Genomic DNA, 18,115 nt, shown 5'->3' on the forward strand with positions numbered 1-18,115 from the left:
TAGGATAACTAAAATGCAGTGTTGTAATTCAACGAAGTACATAACTTTGTTACTGTACTTAAGTAGAATTTTACCATATCTGTACTTTACTTTGTTATTTATATTTCTGGAAACCTTTACTTTTACTCCACTACATTTCCTAAATAATATGTATTCTTTTAATCAACTACATTTCCCCTAATCATCTTCTTTACTCACTACAACAACAAAAAAAAAGTAAGTAATTATGTAATTAAGTAAGTCAAAAGTAATTTGACTGCAAAAAATCAGGTTTGGCGAATCAAGCACTCCTTGATTAGAAGTTAATGTACGCTCCATTACAGTTGGAGACACCTTTTTCTTTTGCCAAGCATGAAAACAGTAGGCCGAACCTGAAGAGAGAGGAAGCATAATAACTGATACTGTCACAGAAGCACCTGCTGCAGGCTCTGCTGCCAACGTAACAGACGACAGTAGTGAATGGGGTGGTGACAGGGACGTGCACAGACATTTGGACTGGCTATTGCTCTGAAATAAAAGGCACCTGCAGCAGGCCTGCTGGAAGTTTTGATCCAGCTCTGCAAAGTTGCAGTTCTTTTAGCTGCTTCCTTAAGCTCTTTCTCTCTCTTCTTCATTCTTCTTTGTTGTGAAGTCATACTTAAGCACACAAAAAATAACATTAAAATATTCATTTATAAAAAAATAAATAATACGTTTATTACATTAACCAATCAGAACATTCATTTATCATTTCATAACAAAATTTGTGTGGAAACCCGTTCCCTTAAACCTTAAACTAAAGTTTTTACACAAGGTGAAACTTAACAGGTCAAGTTGTATTAACACAGAGCGGTATGTTGATGCAGTACACAAATCAAGTTTACATTAGTAGTCATTACTAAAAATCATTAGTAAAATTAAATAATTATAATTTTTCTCTAGAGTCATGTTGTCTAAAATAAGCATGTTAAGTTAAAGCTTTAGTGCGTAACATATTAATGAACGTCCGCTACATTCAAGCCATTGCCAAATGAGTTGCTACAAAGCTAATTCAGACTATCAGCTCCACACAACTCTCTCTGGATTTCTCAGTAGGACTATGTTCAGAAGATTGTGGCGTCCGGTGACGTTCCCGCGCAGAAACTCGAGTGAAGATAATGATCTCTTCTGAAGAGTCTGTCATGTTTTTTTAATCCTCCATGTCCTCCTTGGCTACTAGCAACTGTGTGGAGGGGGGGGGGGGGCTTGTATCATGTGGATGCACCGACAGTTTTGTTGTCATTGCTTAGAATTCCTCCTGGGGGAGACTACGCACTATAGCTTCAAACATGCAAAGACACATAATAAATATAAAACATTAGGCTACTTATCACTACTAAAGAAATAACTTGTTAATTTAAATATAATTTATTTTCCTTTATGTCAGTATAGCTTTAAGAATATTTAATACATTTACTCCAAACAAATTATAAAACAATACACATACAAAATTGCAGCTGTCCAATGTAATGTACTGCTTAGTTAGATTCACTCAGGAGACATAGTTACTGATTTCCAATTTGTGTAAAGGCCACTGAAGACCTTCTCACTGCCCAGACCCCATCAGGCCCCACCCTGGTCTTGGTCATAGTGCAACAATATATGTAGCTAAACATGAACACTAAATCAACCATACAACACTAAAACCCAGATAACATACAGTCAGGTCCATAAATATTGGGACATCGACACAATTCTAATCTTTTTGGCTCTATACACCACCACAATGGAGTTGAAATGAAACGAACAAGATGTGCTTTAACTGCAGACTTTCAGCTTTAATTTCAGGGTATTTACATCCAAATCAGGTGAACGGTGTAGGAATTACAACAGTTTGTATATGTGCCTCCCACTTTCTTAGGGACCAAAAGTAATGGGACAATTGGCTGCTCAGCTGTTCCATGGCCAGGTGTGTGTTATTCCCTCATTATCCCATTTACAAGGAGCAGATAAAAGGTCCAGAGTTCATTTCAAGTGTGCTATTTACATTTGGAATCTGTTGCTGTCAACTCTCAATATGAGATCCAAAGAGCTGTCACTATCAGTGAAGCAAGCCATCATTAGGCTGAAAAATCTAAACAAACCCATCAGAGAGATAGCAAAAACATTAGGTGTGGCCAAATCAACTGTTTGGAACATTCTTAAAAAGAAAGAACGCACCGGTTAGCTCAGCAACACCAAAAGACCCGGAAGACCACGGGAAACAACTGTGGTGGATGACTGAAGAATACTTTCCCTGGTGAAGAAAACACCCTTCACAACAGTTGGCCAGATCAAGAACACTCTCCAGGAGGTAGGTGTATGTGTGTCAAAGTCAACAATCAAGAGAAGACTTCACCAGAGTGAATACAGAGGGTTCACTACAAGATGTAAACCATTGGTGAGCCTCAAAAACAGGAAGGCCAGATTAGAGTTTGCCAAACAACATCTAAAAAAGCCTTCACATTTCTGGAACAACATCCTATGGACAGATGAGACAAAGATCAACTTGTACCAGAGTGATGGGAAGAGAAGAGTATGGAGAAGGAAAGGAACTGCTCATGATCCAAAGCATACCACCTCATCAGTGAAGTATGGTGGTGGTAGTGTCATGGCGTGGGCATGTATGGCTGCCAATGGAACTGGTTCTCTTGTATTTATTGATGATGTGACTGCTGACAAAAGCAGCAGGATGAATTCTGAATTGTTTCGGGCAATATTATCTGCTCATATTCAGCCAAATGCTTCAGAACTCATTGGATGGTGCTTCACAGTGCAGATGGACAATGACCCGAAGCATACTGCGAAAGCAACCAAAGAGTTTTTTAAGGGAAAGAAGTGGAATGTTATGCAATGGCCAAGTCAATCACCTGACATGAATCCGATTGAGCATGCATTTCACTTGCTGAAGACAAAACTGAAGGGAAAATGCCCCAAGAACAAGCAGGAACTGAAGACAGTTGCAGTAGAGGCCTGGCAGAGCATCACCAGGGATGAAACCCAGCGTCTGGTGATGTCTATGCCTTCCAGACTTCAGGCTGGAATTGAATGCAAATGATTTGCAACCAAGTATTAAAAAGTGAAAGTTTGATTTATGATTGTTAATCTGTCCCATTACTTTTGGTCCCTTAAAAAGTGGGAGGCACATATACAAACTGTTGTAATTCCTACACCGTTCACCTGATTTGGATGTAAATACCCTCAAATTAAAGCTGAAAGTCTGCAGTTAAAGCACATCTTGTTCGTTTCATTTCAACTCCATTGTGGTTGTGTATAGAGCCAAAAAATTAGAATTGTGTCGATGTCCCAATATTTATGGACCTGACTGTAAATGTACACCCAAAACATTACACATTTTAACTAGGACAGAAACTGTTCGAAACATATTTTTTCCCCATGAGCCTTTGCACCAATTCAGCGCAGAACAGTTTAAATGACCTCCCATACAGAAACTTAACATCCTCAGTTATCTCTGCTTAACATGATCTGTGCACTGCATACTTATGCTGATTATTACAAACAACTATGGTTTTTAACAAAACATGAAAGAATAAGAAGTGACCACTAAAAAGGTTTAATTACAACTAAATCTGGGTTTACAGTATTATGTAAAATACATGAGCACTTATGATAAACAATAAACACAAATAGTATACACCTCTCCACAGTAGGCCTTCCAGAAAGCTCACATACTTGTCTAGTGTAGACATTCAATATTGCAAACCGTATATATTTTTTCAGACGCTGCTACTCTAGCCATCTCACAAGCCTACTCTTGGATTGAAGCAGCAAATCCTAACACATTTGGTGCCCTAGGCAAGGTTCACCCCTGGCGCTTTTGGCAGCATCAGCAACCACTAGATTGAGTGTATGAGCCACAAACAAAGCCCTTGGGTTTTTCTGCAGTAGCCTAGCCATAACTCCCTTGTTTTTCCCTCTTGTGTTCACACTAGGGGTGCACAATATATTGACTCAATATCATTATCGCGATATCACGTCGTGATATTATACCGAAGGTCTCGCGATAATTACGCGATATTTTGTTTGCGTTGCATCCCGCCCGACATGTACCCAAAGAGTTTAGAAGCAACAAGAGGTGAAACTCAACAGAACGTTGTGTTACATTCAGTCCAACATGGCGGAGCTGCAGTTCCATTGAGTTTCCCCTCTTGTTACGTCTATACTCTTTGATGCACATCTCAAAAAATACACATCACTTGGTAGCGTTGGATTTCCCCCGACTCATTTCCTGGTTCTCCTTCTCCATCAACAACATGACATCAAGGAGAGGGTTAACTTCTCCTGGTTCTCCTTCTCCATCAACAACATGACATCAAGGAGAGGGTTAACTTCTCCTGGTTCTCCTTCTCCATCAACAACATGACATCAAGGAGAAGGTTAACTTCTCCTGCTCCAGATTTCCCACCGTGGTCAGAAAGAACAGAGGAGACACTTTGTTTCTCTCACTATGACTCTAGAGTCGCTACTCACTCTGAAGATAATCACCGTCACTCTCTCACTTCTTCCTCGCTCTACCACACACACACACACACACACACACACACACACACACACACACACACACATGCCGGCTCAACCACGGCCTCGACGCACACACCAGAGCACGTATAAACATCAGCTGCGTGGAGCCTCGAAAACGAAGTGAAAGAAAAGAAAGGAGCTAAAGAGAGAGCGAAGAGTGGAGCAGAAAGAACACAGAAGTAAGAAAATGAGTGTTGCTCTGGGAGACGACGAAATAACAGAGATTGAAAGGAAAGTTTAGAGGCCAAAAGTAACCTCCAGTCACATTAGCTACGAAAGAGAGCGACATGCACTCACTTGTGGGCGCTCCCGGGCGTGCCTAGCCTGCCCCTGGTTGCTAGGCAACAGTAAACAGAAATTCTCCGGTGCTACCTTAAACTACATCTTAAAAGTTACTTCAGAGGTATTGTTAAGTCACAACAACGATGTTTTTGGATTTAAAAGTATTTATTTCTCGATAAAAGTAACACAATATATGAGATTAAATGCCAAACATATCAGATATATACATAAATACGATGTCCTGAAGCGTTTTCCACCATCTTGAATTATTTTCTTTTTTTTTCCTTTTTCTTTTTTTTTTATTGCAAATAAAGGGTACAAATCACATGTGAATAGCCAAAACATACATAACATACAACAATTAAAAAAATAAACAAAATATAAAAGGGCGACAGAAGTAGGTGGAAGTCTGCCAGTATATTTAAAAAGCATCATTGTGCCTGATGGAATGGCGTCAAATACAATTGCGAATTCTTTCGGCGTAACTGGAATGTTATATGTTGGTAAAAACTCTCTATAGGAGAAAAGCCGCCCCTCTACATTAAATAGCTGGTCCACCAGCAGAATCTGATTGCGTACCCAATTCTCAAAATAAAATGACTTGTTCTTATATAAAATATCTGTTATTCCAAATTAGATACCTGTGAGGTGAGAAATGATGCCTGTAAATAAGAGACCAAGCTAAGAGGACCTGCTTGTGAAAAGTGGACAGTTTTACAGGGAGTTTGTCTACATTGTAGTTACAATTCAAAATGAAGCCCAGACCACCAAAACCAGAGAATATATAATGGGGACTAAAATTCCAAATCGAGATGGGGTTTTTAAGAAAATGCTTAGCCCAGTTAATCTTAAAGGTATTATTTAGAGTATTGAAGTCCAAAAAATGTAGCCCACCAGATTCATATTTATTCATAACAACACTGTTTTTGATATAATGGATAAGATTTTTCCAGATGAAGTCAAAAAGCATCCTATCAATGTCTTTCCAGATGTTACTATCCAAGTGTAAAGAGAGAGCTGCGTATGTCAGCCTGGATATCCCTTCAGCCTTGGTAAGCAACACTCTGCCTTTCAGAGATAAGTCCCTTTGCAACCACTGGTCAGTTTGTTCTGAGTTTGTTTAATGATTGGAGAGAAATTTAACGGACATCTCATTTTCGGATCTCTAGAGATAATAATACCCAAGTACGTAACTTCTTTCTTGATCGGAATGTTGCAAATAGTTTGTATATTACAGTCTTTTAAATGCAACACCTCACATTTATTAATATTTAGGCATAAACCAGAGACTTCTGAAAACTGGTTAATTACTTGAATGGTAACGGGTATCTGGCTTGCATTTTTTTTAAAGATTGTGGTATCGTCAGCAAGCTGACTGGTGATGATATCCCTACCCGCAATAGAGATTCCTTGTATAGCACTATTACATACATAAGTTGTGAGAATTTGTGTACAAAGTAAAAACAAATGACATTTGGCATCCCTGACGAATACCCCGTTCCAGATTAAATCTAGGGGAAGTTCCATATTTCAGTTTTGTAGAGCTATTGCCATTAACATATAAGGTTTTAATTGCTAAAGGCCTTATAGAAGTCTAAGAGGAGGATGAAGCTATCTTCAGATATTAAGTCAGAGTAGTCAAGAATATCTAATACTAGTCTAATATTATTAGAGATATGCCTGTTTCTCATAAAGCCTGATTGTGTCTCATCTATAATTGTATCAAGAGTTTCTTTAATTCTTCTGGCAAATATTGATGCCATCATTTTGTAATCATTGTTAAGCAGACAAATGGGTCTCCAGCTGTCAATAAAGAGTGGATCTTGTCTAGGCTTGGGAATCAACGTGACCAGCCCTTGAGTGAGGCTAGGAGGAAGGGAATCATTCTCTATACTCTCTATAAAAACCTGTAGTAAAACTGGGGCCAAATGCTCTGAGAAGGCTTTATAATGTTCTGCAGTTAACCCGTCAGTGCCGGGGGATTTATTTTTTTTAAGTCGATCAATCGAATCAGTGACCTCTGATGTAAGCAGGGTGTCGCAATAATCTTTGTCTGCCACATCAATCTTTCTTACATTATTTATGGAGTTAAGAAAATGAGACGTAACTTCTTTATTATATTTTGAGTTGTATAGATTGCTATAGAATTTTGAACAAAAATTTGAAATTAATTTAGCGTCATCAGTAACGACCCCATTAATATTTAAATTATGGATGGAATTGATTTTAGATCGGTATCTTTCAAGACGGAGAAAGTAAGCAGAATTTTGCTCCCCCTCCTCCAGCCATCTTTTCCTAGACTGTACAAAGGTTCCCTCCGCTTTTTGTCGATATCATTCGTCTAATTTATTTTGGAGTTGTAAAAGAGGTCTATCCTCCTCTGAAACTTCCTCGGGTGGTCTCTGATAAAATGAGGACATTGTATTTATGACTTCATCTTCTTCTGCTCTGTTAGCTATGGCAATAGAGGTTCCATACTTTCTCAACAATTGTCCTGACTCGAACTTAAGCAGATCCCAGTTTGCATTGGAGTGTTGTAGGATTTTTCCTTTTTAGCCTGGTTGTAATAATGAGTAATTAACCTAATCATCTTAACCTTTTCATGTTTTAACAGGGAATTGTTTAATTTCCAGTAGCAAGATCTATAGAATGTATTAGATGCACTAAATTGGATGTTTATATGAATTGCTCTATGGTCAGTAAGGGGTGTGGCATGGATATTTACTGTAACTTTCTCTTTTTCAATGTTACTGGATAATAGCCAAAAATCTATGCGAGACTGGCAGGATCCTGACCTGTTGCTCCAAGTAAAGGATCTTCCATCAGGAAATGTCTCTCTCCATACATCTACAATGTTAAATCTTCCCATAAGTCTTTTAAGGTTTGTGCTGATGGAGGAGAGCCGCCCAGGGGGCCACCTGTCAATAGCATTATCTAGGGCAATATTAAAGTCTCCACCAATTAAAAGAAGAGAGTTTGGGTATCTGGTGAGCCAAAATGTAATTCTTTCCTCTATTGAATCAAGTAATTTATCATTCTCAAGTTTGTTATTGTAACCGTAAATATTAATAACAATGCTAGCAATGTTGTCAACTCTAATTATAAGACATATGTAGTGTCCTAGGAAGTCACAGTCTGAGTGTAAGACATCAGCTGAGAAAGTGTTTTTAAGCGTGGTTACTCCAGCAGATCTCTCTGAGCCCTGAGAGAACCAAATATCGTTACCCCATTGAGATTTCCAAAAATTGACATCAGCAGATGTGGAATGACTTTCTTGAAAAAAACAAAACTCTGTACAAGTTGTTTGGCAAATAAAAATAAGGCTTTCCTCTTACAAATCTGTCTTAGTCCCCTAGCATTTAAAGAAACAATAGATAAAGACAAAGTTATTAACGAATGCAAACAAGGAATAAACTAGAAAGTGATCAATAACCAGTTGGTTAGAAGGGTAATACCGGATAAGGGGACCGAGTGCTGCTTCATATAAGAAAAAAAAGAAATAAATCAAACAGTCAAGAGAAAAGGATATAGTTCCGGCCAACTAAAAGGCACTAGTAGAACCAACCAGTAGAACATGTCCTGTTCTGTAGACATGGTCCTTATTTATATATTTATACTGTCCAACCAGTAGAACATGTCCTGTTCTGTAGACATGGTCCTTATTTATATATTTATACTGTCCAACCAGTACAACATGTCCTGTTCTGTAGACATGGTCCTTATTTATATATTTATACTGTCCAACCAATAGAACATGTCCTGTTCTGTAGACATGGTCCTTATTTATATCTTTTATACTGTCCAACCAGTAGAACATGTCCTGTTCTGTAGACATGGTCCTTATGTATATATTTATACTGTCCAACCAGTACAACATGTCCTGTTCTGTAGACATGGTCCTTATTTATATATTTATACTGTTCAACCAGTACAACATGTCCTGTTCTGTAGACATGGTCCATATTTATATATTTATACTGTCCAACCAGTAGAACATGTTCTGTAGACATGGTCCTTATTTATATATTTATACTGTCCAACCAGTAGAACATGTTCTGTAGACATGGTCCATATTTATATATTCATGTTGTACCAGTCCAATATGACCGTCAGTTGAAATAAACCTTGTGTTGTAAGAAAACTTGTTTTATTTGTTATAAATCTATTTTGATGCGTTTTCCCATAACTTTGGTAATTTTACATATCTTTAAAAATATCGAAATTAATATCGATGTCGCAATATTCATTATCGATATCGCAATATCACATTTTTTCAATATCGTGCACCCCTAGTTCACACCATTGTGCAGTCATCAAAGGGAATCTGTACAAAACATTGACATTTTCCAATGTATTGTGGTAAACTGTGAGATAAGATTCACTCAGGAGACTTAGTTATTGATTTTCAAGCTATGTATTTGTCATTGAACATACTCTAACTGCCCAAAGGCTATCATTCCCCACCAGCATCTCGGTCATGGTACAACAATAAACATGAACACTAAATCAACCACACAAAACTAAAACCCAGATAATTGAGTGTATGAACCCAACAGGACACAAACAAAGCCCTTGGGTTTTTGTGCAGTAGCCTAGCCTGTACTCCCTTGTTTGTCCCTCTCATGTTCGTGCCATTGTCATATGACTGCCCTCTGCAGTCATCAGAGGGAATCTGTAAATCCTCAAGTGCCTTCAAATCTAGAGTGGACAAATTTTACCCAGTGGACTCCTCTGCCACCAGGAATGTCATGAAGTGCTCTTTTACTCGGGGGTCTTCATTGACTTTCACAATTCTGATTAACAGTGACAACTGTTCATTATGGCTGACATCTGGGGTATAAAATTAAAATGAGGGGAAATTACCTGGATTCCTTTATCTACTGCGCCATTGTTGATACAATCTTGTCACTTATGCATTCAATCAACTCATTCTGAATGTGTTTCCTCAAGTAGCTGAAATGTGATGCTTGACTTTCAACCTTGTGGATGTGGTCTTTCATCACTGGGTCAAATTGTGCCAGAAGCTTAACCTCTTTCAAAAAGTTTCCATGAAAGAGAGTGGAGTCTTTCTGTGTCCCCTTTAAGTGCCAAATTCCTCACTGCCAGAGATTGTACATTGGCAGTCAGCCGTACCAGCACTGGTCTCCATCACTTCTTCTCAACCTCAAACAGGGCCTGCTCTTGTTTGTCGATGGTTTCCCCTTAGTTTGAGCTGCAACTCAAATTCTTTCCATGATGTCAAATGCTTTTGCCCTGGCAATGTTATTGTGTTTTTTGTGTGGGACACTGAAACTTACTACAGCGCTCAGCAGGCAATTCTGAGATGTGCGCAATGCCAAAGTTAGCGCCCTGCATAGTTGGGCGGCACTGCTCTCCTCACCCCATAGAGAAAATGAAATATTTTCCAAATATGTATCATTACTTTTCGAAATCCACATGTTTAGATCCAATGTACAGCACTAATTTACTATTAGTTATTTCTTTCTTCCAAACTCAGCACACCGGGGTTACTTTCCATCAAACAATGAGAGCAAAACAGTATTTGTTTTGCCCTCATTGTTCTCTCTAACTCTTTGTTTTGCCATCAATTTTAACTGAAGTTTGCTGAACTGAATATTCTCTGGTCCAGCTTAGCTAAAAGCACAACACCGAATCCATCAGCACGTTAGCGTGTTGTTTACTACCAAGCCTGTTTGCAATCGGTAGGCTACCCACAACATTATCTTCTCTTTGGGGTCAAGTTCAAGAGCCCATCGTGCACGGCGACTAGTCCTGTCATTGTCTATTGGTATTTCCCTGAGACCCAAGAGAGGTTTGTGGTCTGTGATACTAACGAAGGGCTGCATAAAATAGTTCATAGTCCTCTGTTGTAGGTTGGCAATTTCTTGTCTGCTTTTTGTTAGAACATGGTTGGCAATTTCTTGTCTGCTTTTTGTTAGAACATGGTTGGCATATGCAATTACTTTCTCTTGATTTTTCTGTCTATGAGATAGCACAGCACTGATAGCAGAGCTTGAAGCATCAGTGTGGAATGTTATCATGAAATCAGGGAATGCAGCCACTGAAGGGCTTGAGAGGGCATGTTTTAGGTAAATAAATGCATCCTGCCATTAAGAATCCATTGGAAGTGTGCATTATTCTCAGTGAGTGCATGTAGCAGAACACTGATGTGCAAAGTCCCTGATGAACTTGCAGTAGTGTAAACAAAGTCCTAGAAATGTTCTTACTTCTGTTGCTGAGTTTGGAGAAGGCCATGATTGAACACTCGGCTGGCTGAATGCCGTTCTTGGATACAACATGGCCTAAAAATGTAATCTGATCTCTGGCAAAAAAAGCATTTTCATGGTTTCAACTTGAGGCCACTTGACTAGAATCTAGAGAGGATTTTTTCCAGGTGCTGAAGATGTTCGCTGAAAGAGGCGTTGTAAATAAGGACATACTTCCAAATCGACTAGGCAGGTTTTCCATGCCACGTGATCGGTGTGTCTCTTCTCAAGCTCAACTTGCCAATATCCATTCTGCAGAGCCTGACAGAGTTTCCAGCGTGTCGTCAACTCTGGGAAGAGGGTGTGAATCTTTGATTGTGACAGCATTGAGTTTCCTATAGTCTAGGCAGAAACGCCATGTGCCATTTTACACGTGCACCAAAACAACTGGTGCAGCCCATGGACTGAAGCTTTTTTCAATGACATCTCCTTTCAACAGGTTTCAACATGAATTTGTATTTTAGCTCTCTGTTCTGGTGGTACCCTGTAGGCTAGCTGTTTAATTGGTGTGTGTGTGTGTGTGTGTGTGTGTGTGTGTGTGTGTGTGTGTGTGTGTGTGTGTAATGCTTTGAGGCGCCTGTGCAACCTCTGTCAGGTTTGCTTCATCTCTCATTACAGCAGGAGCTGCATCATATGCATGTAAGGTTGCACATGTCTCGTCGAATGGCATAATGTCGGAGTGAAACTCACCAAGGTGTTGGCCAGAATGCGGCTCAATGTCTTCTATGGGTGGATTTAGGACTGGAACAACACACCACAGTAGTCAGTTTGTGTGGGAGAAGCAGGTGTTGCTGCTGACACACAACACTTTTTTACAGTCGCCGTAGCCGACCTGTCGCGCGCCAATGTGACGTAAAAATGACGTAGCTCTCGCTGGCGCCCCAGGATTTTAAGTTGACTCCACTCTATTTTTTTCAGTGGCACACGACAAAGCGGAAACAGGAAGCATGGACGAGTTCGAGGGCAACCGGATGCCAGGACTCTCAGAGTGACTGCAAGTCTTTCTTGTAAACTTACTGCGTTAAGTTGAGTTCTTTTAGGGTGAATGAAAGGCTTGATCCGACAAAGTAGGTCATTGAATCAAATCAAAACATTTGACGTCAATGCTGCTGCCAGTTCTGCCTTTGTTTACCTTTTTCTTCTTCTTCTAGCCCGTAGAAATAGCAAAGTCTGTAGCCTTTCGTCATTAGCGCCACCTCTGTTCAGGAGAAGACTGCAACTAGTGTTGCGAGTATAAACAGTTACGGCGCTCCCATGACGTCACATTTGCGCGCGACAGGCGAGTATACTGGACGTGACAGGCTGTGATCATGGTTTCACTCATAGCTGGAATCTTAGTGAGACACATCACATGTTACAGCAAGCCTTTGGGCAATAGGGACATTTTCATATCCCACATTTGCAGTACTTTGTTTTAATCTCAACTAGGGCTGTCAATCGATTAAAAAATGTAATCTAATTAATTACATACTCTGTGATTAATTAAGCGAAATTAATCGCATACATAATTAACGGTGCCTGAACCGAAAAGAAAAAAAAAGGTACTAAACAACAGTCGTTGACATTAAAGAACAGCTTGTTTATTGCTAAGGCCATATGGTCAAAATTAAATGATTTAATAATAATGTATAACAATAACAATAACTTATTTCACTAGTAAATTGCTGTTGAACAACAAAAACAACCACCAGATGATAAAGGACATTTACAATAACTTCAAATGCACCATGAGGCTGTAGTTTACCATTTTCATTGAACGCACCGTCTGTGTTGTTTCTCCGACAGCAGCTGCAGATTGTTACATCCCGGTGTTGAATACGGTGGCCCTGAAGTGCAAATCACAACAGCAAATAGAAAAACGCAACAGCAAATCATAAAACACAACGGCAAATATGAAAACACGACAGCAAATAGGAAAACACGACAGCAAAACACGACAGCAAATAGGAAAACACGACAGCAAATATGAAAACACGACAGCAAATAGGAAAACACAACGGCAAATATGAAAACACGACAGCAAATAGGAAAACATGACAGCAAATATGAAAACACAACAGCAAATAGGAAAACAAAACGGCATTAACTTCTACCAGAAAAGGTAGGGCCTATCTAGTAGAGGACGGAGCCTCCTGAAAGGACAGACAGACTGTCTCTTTGTTAAAAGTAGGCGCTTTTCCGTGTTTTTCACTTCTCCTTCCTGTTAAAAGAGAGACAGTCCGTCTGTCCAATCAGGAGGCTCCGTCCTCTGCTAGATAGGCCCTACCTTTTCCGGTAGAAGTTAATGCTGTCGTGTTTTCATATTTGCTGTCGTGTTTTCATGTTTGCTGTCGTATTTTCATGTTTGCCGTCGTGTTTTCCTATTTGCCGTCGTGTTTTCCTATTTGCCGTCGTGTTTTTATTTTTGCCGTCGTGTTTTTCTAATTGCTGTTGTGATCCGAAATGAAAAAACATGTAAACCTTATATTCATTTCCATATAGTGCCCAGTAGCCCGCTGCAGATGGCTTGTAACTGACTTCAGTGGCTGTACAACAGCATGCTGCATGGGAAGTCTTTTGCACATGCGTGTTGCCACATTCAAAGTCAGACAGCCACGCAGACTTGCTGAGAATTCTGCCTTTATAGCCTTTATAGTAGGATTATCCACAAAGCACACTGTTCATATTTCTTTTATTGGAACTAAGTTTTTTTTAAGAAAGTCTCACTTCTCTAATTCTTTTTATCTATAGAGAGCCATTGTCTTTTATAAATCATTGTAAAATTAATACTTGCTCTGAGAACGTGTGATGAAATAACAGTTACATTTAACTGACAAAAAAACATCTATTTAAAATAAAAGATAGATAATTAAAATAATGTGAAGCTGCCCTTATCTAAAGGTGTATAGTGTACTGTAAATAAATGAACGTGCAATTTACTAAATGTTTCGCTAATGTAAGTGTGCTGTTTTTTTTTACCCCCAGTTACGCTCCAGGCTTCAACCTCACCATTCACTGGTTTCCTGTTAGAGGCTAGAGAGGTGGGGGGTCTGTCTCCTGTGGGCTCCTTCTCCATGGTACCAGCAAACGCTCAGCTCCTAACCTGCAGCCAGAAAACTGTGAGTTTTCTCCCATTCAACAGACTTTACTGTGAACAAAATGCAGGCCTACAGCAGCCAACACTTTATACTATGAGAAAAATCCAGCTCACTGTCTCGCTTACTGCTGAGTATTCATTGTTTAACATTTGGTGATGCAGACTTTTTTGTTTTATAGAACACCTTATACAGTACCATATCATAGCACACCAAACACCTGTGCCATTCAATGTAAACTGAAATACTGAGATATTTCAACTGTCAGTGTTTCTCTATCAACTTGTTCTGGCCCGACCCTTCCATTCTAATCAAATCCCAAAGCGCTAATCCAAACAATGGGCAAAGAGATGGAGTGATGATGGAGCTGAGGTGAGCTGAATGAAGCCTACAGTCTATGCTTGCCTCCTGTGACAGCACCCACCTGTCGCTCCAAGCGGAATTCCCTTAATTATGCATGACTTTAAGCCTGCGTATAATTGGAACGTGTGAGTTTTTGGCACCTCCGTGTTGGCTTCATTTTTCAGCACCAGGATTGGTGCCGCTTGGTGCCAACACAGGATGCTTTCAGGCACAATAAGGTGATAAACCTTTATAAAGAACATGTGACGACATCCTTTTCTTTCTCTCTCTCTGTGTGTGTGTGTGTGTGTGTGTGTGTGTGTGTGTGTGTGTGTGTGTGTGTGTGTGTGTGTGTGTGTGTGTGTGTGTGTGTGTGTGTGTGTGTAGAACTCAGCTGTAGCCCACAATTCAGGGTCTACTAAGACCTCCATTCAGGTGACATGGACACTAGCATCAGGAAACGCAAAAAACATTCAGTTCCAGTAAGGTTGAATTAAACTATTTTTGTTCTATTCCATTCTGTTCTTTTCTATTGCCATGCTCAAGTGGGTCACCAAAGTGATTCATTACTTTGCATAATTGCCATGTGTTTCAACATCTGCAGCGCATCCTTCGTCCAGAATTTCAACACATTCTGGGTTGATGTTACAAGTCCTGCCTTGACCTTTGTTGCTGGTGGATCTACAACTCTCCCCACTACAACAACCACAATACAGCAATTTACACCACCTGTTAGTAATTATTTCTTTATTTAACCAGGGAGTCCTTTGAAATAAAAAGTTCTTGTTGGGGGGAGACCTCTGATGATTAGGAACAAGGTGTGAAAAAAACCACAAAGTAGGCTGACGGAGACACCAGCCAAATATGGCTAAAAAAACTTGAAAAATACTACAATCTTCACAGGGTAAAAAAGATGGAATATACTATATAGTGAAAGTTTAGAAGTTGAGACTGATTGACTGCTCTTAAGTTGGATTTGGGCACAGTGTCACTGGATCCTCTTTCCAGTCCCACAGCAACCCTTAAAGAGGGTCGAAAGCATGGATGTCTTGCCAAACCCAGACCCTTTGGAGGGTTCACATACATTGTAGGTTGTAATATATTGCATGTATTATGTTTTATTTGTTTAAATATTTATATACTTATCCACCCCTTCGCCCTGGGACCCCATCCAGATATAGCAGCCATGATGAGGAGTTGGAAGAACTTTGTGACCAAGACCTCAAACTATTTTGTGCCCGTGCAGTTTGACCTCATATCCTCATTGGGAATCCATCCTGCTTTACACCATTATCTAGAAATGTACTGTTAGCTTCATTAACCTTTGGTCTTTTAGCTCTTGCTATCATGCCTTCAAACTGCTGTTTTTACTAGACATGGCTTTGATAAATTGATATTCATTTTTATTATAGACTGCTATCCTTGATTGTTTTAGGAGATTTTGTACTCCTTTTGAGAGTGATTATCAATTGCCTAAAGCCACTAATGCCCTCTTTCTTGTTTGGTACTAGCCTTACTTCCAGGGCTGGGTATTGAATTGTAATATATTTTGGTGTCCATAGACTGATATACTGTGTCTATAGAATCAAATATCAAAAACTGTCAAGTACCCAAAGTTCCCAATTTAACTGCCAGTTTACAATGTGTTTTTTTACACTACTGTGTATACACTATACCTATATATATATATATAGTGTTTTTTTACACTATATATATATATATATATATATATACCAAGCACCAGAGAAGAACGTTGATATTGAATGATTTTGCAAAAGCCCATATTACATCCAATTAAATGTTCTCATGTCCAATGTCCAGATTATTTGTGTATGGACACTCCAATGTGGTTAAGGTTAGGGAAAGACCGTAGTTATGGTCAAAAAAGAAAACATTAATTGCAGGTCTTTGAAAGTCAACACTATACACTAGATTTGACAGGATGCAAAGTGAATGCCTATTGTATACTGTCAATCATGAGGACCAGCTTGAGTTGTGTTCCTCTGGTTATATTAACATGATTACATTTTTCTTTTAGTCTTTAGTCCAGCAGAAGAGTATCTCCTCTGCAAATTGCAGCGTCAGCAAGGTGTGTTTCAGTCAGCCTTCAAACTGTGACCCAGCCAATGCTGACTGTTATTTCATGTCAGCCCTGATGGTGTCAGGTGAAGCCATCCGCTATGAGATGAAAGGTCCTTCTAATGGATACATCGCTTTTGGACTCTCAGATGATCAGAATATGGTAATTTGAAGACACTTGATTCCATGAAATGTTTCCTGCTTTGTATCAATACAGCTCTTGGGCAGCATTCATCACATACTTGCCTTCGTACTTTCTGTATGCCTGGAGGATTAAAAAGTTTATCCATCAGAGGGCAGAGTAGGCAGATCACCAACATCGGAATATGTTCCTTGAGAATCTCAGACTTTGCACAATTATTCATTGCAACTTTCAAGCAGACTACAGGACTATACACTTATACATTTTCAGCATTGTTCAGAGACCTTTCCACACATCCTGGTAAATACCGCCCCCACAGTTCATGTTCCTAATTTCATCATAGCGGCACATTCTGAGGACACACAACCAATGCTCTGAAGTAACACATGATAAACAAGTGAAGCCATCATGCGTATGCAAACACATTAAAAGTAGGTATATCATGATCCTAACATGGTCAGTGAGCTCTGTACTACTGTAAATGGCCTATGTCGTAATGCCAAGACCCATATTTTTCAAAAATGCCCCATTGAAAATCAAGAGTCAGCACGTTTTTGCCTTGCAAACAGAAGGGACAATGGATGGTGATGTTGGATTGTCCTATCAATTAGTCTTTCTATGTGATTAGCTTGACTAATTAACTTTTCTTGTAGTCTGTGTAGTCCAACTTCAGGCAACAAAATTTCTAATTTGGACCCAAGCAATCCTAAAATCGAATGCAATAGCATTTACTGAGCACATTGAAGAACCAGCACTCCAAAGTTGACATTTTTCATTCCTAGCCCTGCCTGACAAACAATCATGATTATGTTCTGTTTACTTGTTCTTAAGAGCCGCTAATTGGGCTTTATAGAATATCCAGCTGTATTGTTATTCCAACCAAACATGGCAGCCACTGGTTTTCTCTTTTAATAGAATAAACCAGTCACTTGTGGTTTAAAAAAAAACAAAAAGTCACTTTTGGTGAAAGCCTGGGTTTTTATTCTTAACTCTATTTCTCCGCAGGGAAACGATGACATTTATATTTGTGGCATTGGCAGTAATGGCATGGTGCAGGTGCAGCACGCCTATTCAACAGGACGAACACGTCCAAATATTCTTCCTCTGGTATTTAAGTTCTTCTGATACCAATGATTTATATCTGGACAAGGTGAAAATCCAGACTGTGAAATATGTAATGCTCTGGCTTTGCTCTTACAATGAGTGAACTGCATATGTAACTGTGTGGATTCCACAGGGGAACGTTTCTGGTATAACAGTGTCAGTGCAGAATGGGGTGATCAGCTGTTCCTTCACCTCCATGAACATTATTTCTCTTCAGAGGACCACTGGCTTCAGCAATGCCTACTATCTCCTGTTTGTCCATGGACCCAGCAGCAATGGTAATAAAG

The 18,115-nt window shown here is 39.4% G+C and overlaps 1 protein-coding gene across 5 annotated transcripts in view; it reads left to right on the forward strand.

The window, feature by feature from the left end:
- Nucleotides 1–18,115, forward strand: part of LOC144537265 (putative ferric-chelate reductase 1) — a 40,065-nt gene that overhangs the window by 1,451 nt on the left and 20,499 nt on the right. For 4 of the 5 annotated variants that reach the window (XM_078280868.1, XM_078280864.1, XM_078280866.1 and 1 more), the window contains exons 2-7: nucleotides 14,052–14,185; nucleotides 14,891–14,985; nucleotides 15,108–15,234; nucleotides 16,542–16,745; nucleotides 17,730–17,831; nucleotides 17,962–18,106. In XM_078280868.1, the coding sequence (XP_078136994.1) occupies nucleotides 14,052–14,185; nucleotides 14,891–14,985; nucleotides 15,108–15,234; nucleotides 16,542–16,745; nucleotides 17,730–17,831; nucleotides 17,962–18,106 (807 nt within the window). The remainder of the gene's footprint in view (nucleotides 1–14,051; nucleotides 14,186–14,890; nucleotides 14,986–15,107; nucleotides 15,235–16,541; nucleotides 16,746–17,729; nucleotides 17,832–17,961; nucleotides 18,107–18,115) is intronic. The other variant, XM_078280869.1, reaches the window with a different exon arrangement.

This window comes from Sander vitreus, chromosome 22 (genome assembly GCF_031162955.1).
Source record: "Sander vitreus isolate 19-12246 chromosome 22, sanVit1, whole genome shotgun sequence".
NCBI lineage: Eukaryota > Metazoa > Chordata > Actinopteri > Perciformes > Percidae > Sander > Sander vitreus.